The sequence below is a fragment of the Lathyrus oleraceus genome, chromosome 6 (genome assembly GCF_024323335.1).
Source record: "Lathyrus oleraceus cultivar Zhongwan6 chromosome 6, CAAS_Psat_ZW6_1.0, whole genome shotgun sequence".
NCBI classification, from domain to species: Eukaryota; Viridiplantae; Streptophyta; class Magnoliopsida; order Fabales; family Fabaceae; genus Lathyrus; species Lathyrus oleraceus.
In genome coordinates this window covers 411,299,818-411,306,085 of record NC_066584.1, presented here as the reverse complement: position 1 = coordinate 411,306,085, position 6,268 = coordinate 411,299,818, and the positions used below count along the sequence as shown (strand labels likewise).

Sequence of the window (6,268 nt, the reverse complement as noted above, 5' to 3'; positions counted from 1 at the left end):
AATTTATTTGATGTCTTTATAGGAGAATTTTGTTCCTACTATTTACTTATTTACGAGGCTTTCTTTTGTTTCTTTATTTTTTCTGTCTATTTTTGTTGTTGTTCTTTATGAGTTGATACACGTGTTTGTAGCTTTTGTCGCTTCATTTGAATATTTTTTTAGTTTCTAACACTACTATTTAATTAAATATATAGTGACCACATTATGAACTTGTTTAGACATCAAATCACTAATCCGTAACATCGATGACTTTTTTAAGGAATTAATTATCCTTTCTTTATATATATATATATATATATATATATATATAATATATATATATATATATATATATATATATATATATATATATATATATATATAATATATATATATATATAATTTTCTGTTAGAAAAATAATAAAGTAAAAGAACTTTAATATAATGGTAGCATCTTCTAGTTAATTAATAATTAGTTACAATTTCTTCTGTCTTGTAAGGACAAGCAGAAAAAGGATATTGATACATAAAGTGTAAGTATGCATTGACAACTCTCACAAAATTAAGATAATAATGATGTAAAATAGCTTAAAGCAAAGTAAAGCCACACTATGCATGCAAAAAAAGAGAATGTACATTTAAGATTGTTACATAGCCAAGGACACAGTACAAAGTTAAACTTATAATTTGTAACCCAAAAGAAAGAAATAGAAGAAAATTATGAAGTCTAAAGGAGCTAAGTCACTCTTGAAGTGAATCTCCATTATCACTTAAAAAAATCATATAATAATATGAGAAACTTCTAAATTAGCTTATAGTAAGATGAAATGGAAAACTAAGATATAATGATTCCATATCATCTTACTTAAGATACTTCTTTATTTATTGGCTATAATATATGAATATGATGTCACTCTCTCAAGTTATGAATCAGGAAAGCATCCTAAGATATTATTAACTTGATTTTGAGATTGTAGCTCATTCTGGTTATTGCTATGAGATATCATCAATGGCAAGTTATTTTGATGTGAAAAGTAATTATCTGTATCTGTAAACTGTGAAGTGAACAAGTTGTCCAAACTTTTCCAATCAATCACTTGTCCATTATTATTATTATCATTGCTTCTATCTTCACTGCAATATTCTTCATTTGTGATGAGACCATTAATGTGATGCTGTTGTTGGCTACATTCTATTGTTGTTGGACTATCTAACTGTGGAAGTTCAATGAGTTGTTGTTTGTTGTCCATAACAAGAGTGTTTTGGTTTGATAGAAAATGTTGATCATTGCTAAAAGGGTGACTACTAAAACTTGTACCTTCATGCAAAAGATCTGTGATTGATAAAGGTCTTGTTGTTGCATAGGTTTGAAGTTGAATATCATCTCTGAAATACTGTGGCTGTTGTTGATTGCTATACCATGGTTCATATCCTGGCCTGTGACTTGGACTAGGCTTTTTAAATGCTCTACACACAACCCATCCTTCTTCCTGCAATAGTTAACACATTCAAATTCTTATTCTTATTATAGTAAAGAATCAAAGAGAAGCTTGTATTATATATACATATAAGCTCAATATATTGGCAATGGCTTATAAGAAAGCATCAGCGCGATCACGATTTCAGTTCGTACAGGTGTAGCGATACAGATACTGAATAAAAATGGTGAATAATGGTATCTGTATTTGCACCTTCTGAGACCGTTTTGTCGCGGACCATTTTTTAAAACATGGCAAGAAAGTAATAAGAAGAAAGTAATGGACTTGCCTGTGGAGGGGCATGTTCAGAGGTTTGATGCCTATACTCATGCATGATCCAATCAGTTTTTCTTCCATTAGGGGCACGACCTTTGTAGAAGACAAGGGTTTTCCTCATTCCTATGATTCTATTTTTGGAAGTTACAGCTTTATCTCTTCCGGTTGCTTTCCAGAATCCAGCAGCAGTGGCTCTATTAGTCCTTGTTCCTGTTGGATACTTCTTATCTTTGTGGCTGAAAAAGTACCACTCATTCTGTTGCTCATACCCTAGCTTGCATTTATCTTTACATAGATTTCAACAAACACATCATTAGTTATAATTTACTGTATAATGAGTTAATGACATGACATGACATGACATCATGTTCCATAAGGTTGAGATAATACTGTATTATAATATATATACCTTGTATGTCCCATGGTTCAATTTTGTAGAGATCAACCTCAACAATAACATCTAGATCAATTTTGAGTGAGTTGATTTTCCTGTTGAGGTAATACCCTACAAGTTCCTCTTCTGTTGGATGAAATCTAAATCCTGGAGGTACACTTGATTCCATATCCATTGATGATGATGATCTCTCCTGAAAATTAATAACAAAAAAAAATGATTAATTCATTATGCAAGATCAATTTTAGCATTTATATACATGTTTTGGTTTCATAACTTCAAAATGCATAAAAATATCAAACAAGGCTCAAATTCTTTTTAGCATTAGAATTTGTAATGATAGTTTACAAATACCTCATACCTATAGCTAGGGTTGATGAGAGATATAGCTATAATAATGATGATGATGCAACTTTATTTTTGGACCCAACAAATGTGCAGCATGTGCAATGCCAAAACTGGCAGACCATGTGTGGATCCCACCATTATATAACATATAAAACAAATATAGGGTTATTAGTAATTGATTAACCCTAAGAAAAGCTCTTTTTTATTTATGCCTTTAGTTGCATGAGATGAAAAAAGTGTATTGGCCGAAAAAATTGACTTTGCTGTCACAAGCATGTCACAATTACAATGTATCTTTGAGTGCAGTGCACTCTCAAGTAACATTTGTTGGTGGTGGAGAATGACCTTCCTGTGGAAAATAATCGTTCATCACACAACACATATAGCATAGCATATAGCATGCTAGATAAAGTTCCACTCATCATCAACATAAGGTTCTTTTCACACTAATTTTCCATGTACATGATACTCACTCATATGGATCTTGTACATTTCTTTAATCCATATTTAACTAGCACTAGCTAATTATAAACAATGATCTCATTGCGGAGATCATGGTGAAAACAAAAACATTTCAGACATCATTTTTATTCAGAAAACTAAGAAATGTGAAAGAAAATAAAGCTATATGTAGGTTTAAATAAAACCAGCGAAATAGTAATGAGAAGAAGAAGAATGAATGAATAGTTACAGTTATACAGACATATATAAGAATACTCACAGAAATTTGAGTTGATGTCATAGTCTTGTTGAGGATGATACAGGCACCGGAGAGAATAGAGAGGTAAGAGAGAGAGAGAGAGAGAGGGAGAGAGATGGGGGAGAGATGTGTTTATGAAAGTAATAAGGTGGTGAATGTTTTGTGTTTAAAGAGAGGAGAGTAATGTGTGTATATATATGTGTATTATAGGAAAAGCAAGAGTGAGAGAATGTTGCAGATAAAAGAAGCAGAAGAATAATATATATAGATATACAAAATGAATAAACATATATATATATAGATGATTGCGCGTGGGGTGGCAGATAGATAGATGAAAAGGTTTATGTTTGGACGGCGTGACACCGAGCTTTCACGCCACCCCCCTCTTCCACCGCTATATTCTACCCTAATGGCACTTTTACTCTATTTTTCGTTCTATTATGCACACTTTTTTTTTTATAAACACTGCTAATGCTGTACATTTGTCTTTATTTTAACTAACTTCATTATGAGTTAATGTGAATTAGTAATTGTTTTGATTAGTTACTAGCTAACATTACATTTTATAGGCTATATAGATGCTTTTGTTTTTGGTACAAAAAAGGGGTTTAAAGGCTCAAAAAGACTAAGACAGTGTAACGAGTTTAGATAAACAGGTCTAAGACATATCATCACTAATATGGCCTTCAACTTATTTATTGTGAGATTAGAAAGAATGAAGAGTTCATTATTGTTTATACTAGGGATATAGTTTATTATCTATATGCATAACGATTTTTTTTTCCTATAAATGGTTGAATTTGATGTGATATTTTTAAAATTGTCTCATAATAGTTTTTCATTGTTAAACAAGACTCCTAGTTATTTTATCACAATTGGACTTTGACTATCCTAAATCGAATTTCAAATAATTTAAGATGGCCTTAGACATTTCCTTTGACTCATCCTTCTATTCTTTGATCTAAGGTTGAAAAATAATAATTATTTCTCATCACTTGATTGATTATATCTATCAGAACGTTAGAGTCTCTCGACTAACATATTTGTAATTCTATCTTACCAAGTTAGCTCAATCTCATGAAACACTACTCATATTTTCAACGTAAGAGCATCACACAGATCAATTTTCTTCGTGTAACCCCTCAATCAGTTTGAGATATATTCCTTGAACAAAGTTCTACATCTAACGGCATCATAGTGTTCTTGTATGCACAATTATAATTAAGCTTTATCCAATTGTTTTTAAAACAATATTATTGAACACGTTTGATCTTTATTTTTGATAATTTGTCCATGTTCTACACAATTATTATTCTGTATCTCTTTCACGAATATATATATATATATATATATATATATATATATATATATATATATATATATATATATATATATATATATATATATATATATATATATATATATATATATATATATATATATATATATATATATTGTTAAGTTAATTATTTAATTAAATAATTAATTATTAATTAATTATATTAGGGTTATTATTAAACATTAATTATGAATGAATTGTTTGATTGAGTTTTGTGTTTGATTGAACCATTCAGTTGAGTTCAGTGAAAGACCTCCCCGCTTTTAATTGTTTGGCTATTTAAGCATTGTTCCATTAAATGATTAGTATACTTTGAAAATCTTAGACGATAATGTTAAGAGTTTCACATCAGATAATATATGGTTTGAACATATATTTATAAGGGAAACAATCATCACCTTATAAAGACAATAAATAGTTTGAACTATTTTGTAGGTATGTGTTAGGTCAAACCATATTTCTTAACATGATATCATGAACTTAATTTACGGTCCAATGGACTACTTGTTATCAAATATCTGCTGACAATTTATTTTCACGCTTTAGATATTTAGTCTTTAACATGAATGATATATTAAGAACCCACAATAAATCCTTATAAGTGAAGATAATTCACATCTCATAAATCAATTTTGTGATAATTATTTAGACATAATTAGATCTTAACTGATAGTAAAGTTATTAATTTTCTAATATTCAATTTAATTTTAAATTCTTCATTTATATGTAATGTACATCCTTCTTTATTTCCTGCATTGAGGCTAAATGACTATTTGGTGTGCCGTCCCATTTAGCTTGGCACCATTCATATTTTTACACCTGGAAGGAATAAACCTTTGTCAATCTGTCAACATCAAACTATTTATATGACCATTTGTATTAGTAACGTTTTCATGTGCTACACCACCATATTGTTTTTGTGGTTCATGTTTTATTTAGCATTGATTTACCACAAAAGCTCCACTATAATTTGTCACTAGTTTCTTAGACTCAAATAATCAATGGATAATACTCTTAAATTAAAGAGTTAATGCATAATTAAGACAACCTTATTAAGAGTTAATTAAGTATTAACATCCTAATAGTAGTATTGTATTCTATATATTACTCCCTCCGTTTTTTATTATAAGTCGTTTTTGACTTTTCAAACGTATTAAGAATTGTGGTATAAAAAAGAGAAATTATGAAGGATTTTACAAAGTTGTCTTTCATTAATGATATTGAAAAGATAAATTGATATAATTGAAAAGAGAGAGAATAATAAATATTTAAGGGTATAATAGGAAAAATAACATTAATTACTTATTGATATTATAAAACGACTTATATTCTGGTACAAAATATTTTCCCAAAACGATTTATAATAAAAAACGGAGGTAGTAGCTTACATATAATATAAATAAAAAGTGTTCAATTTCTTATATATTTGGAACTCATTGATGTCTATAGACAACAATAGATGAAACAAATTTGACAGTTGAGAGCCACTAGACCACCTGCTTCTGTTAACAAAGTTCCAGCTACATGACTTGATTATTCAGAAAGAATGTACATTTTCATATATTATCCTTAGCAAAAGTAATACTAGTATATATAAGTATTTGAAGCAGGTTTCTTTGAGAACAATGCACCCCTTTTCTTATATATTATTAAAAAATAGTACTAAAGACAGAGTATTTTATACTTGTATCAAAAAGGTCATTTTGGGATTTGTGTGAAGTGGGTATATATGCATAAATATATAAAGGATGTGT

The 6,268-nt window shown here is 29.1% G+C and overlaps 1 protein-coding gene across 1 annotated transcript; it reads right to left on the bottom strand.

Moving 5' to 3' along the window:
- Nucleotides 1-597: 597 nt before the first annotated feature.
- On the bottom strand, nucleotides 598-3,425 carry LOC127097558 (NAC domain-containing protein 30). The gene is made up of 4 exons (XM_051036049.1): nucleotides 3,197-3,425; nucleotides 2,143-2,320; nucleotides 1,743-2,018; nucleotides 598-1,465 (listed from the first exon to the last, which is right to left on the bottom strand). Exons 1-4 carry the CDS (start codon nucleotides 3,215-3,217, stop codon nucleotides 903-905), a joined length of 1,038 nt encoding a protein of 345 aa, XP_050892006.1. The 5' UTR covers nucleotides 3,218-3,425; the 3' UTR covers nucleotides 598-902.
- Nucleotides 3,426-6,268: the final 2,843 nt, after the last annotated feature.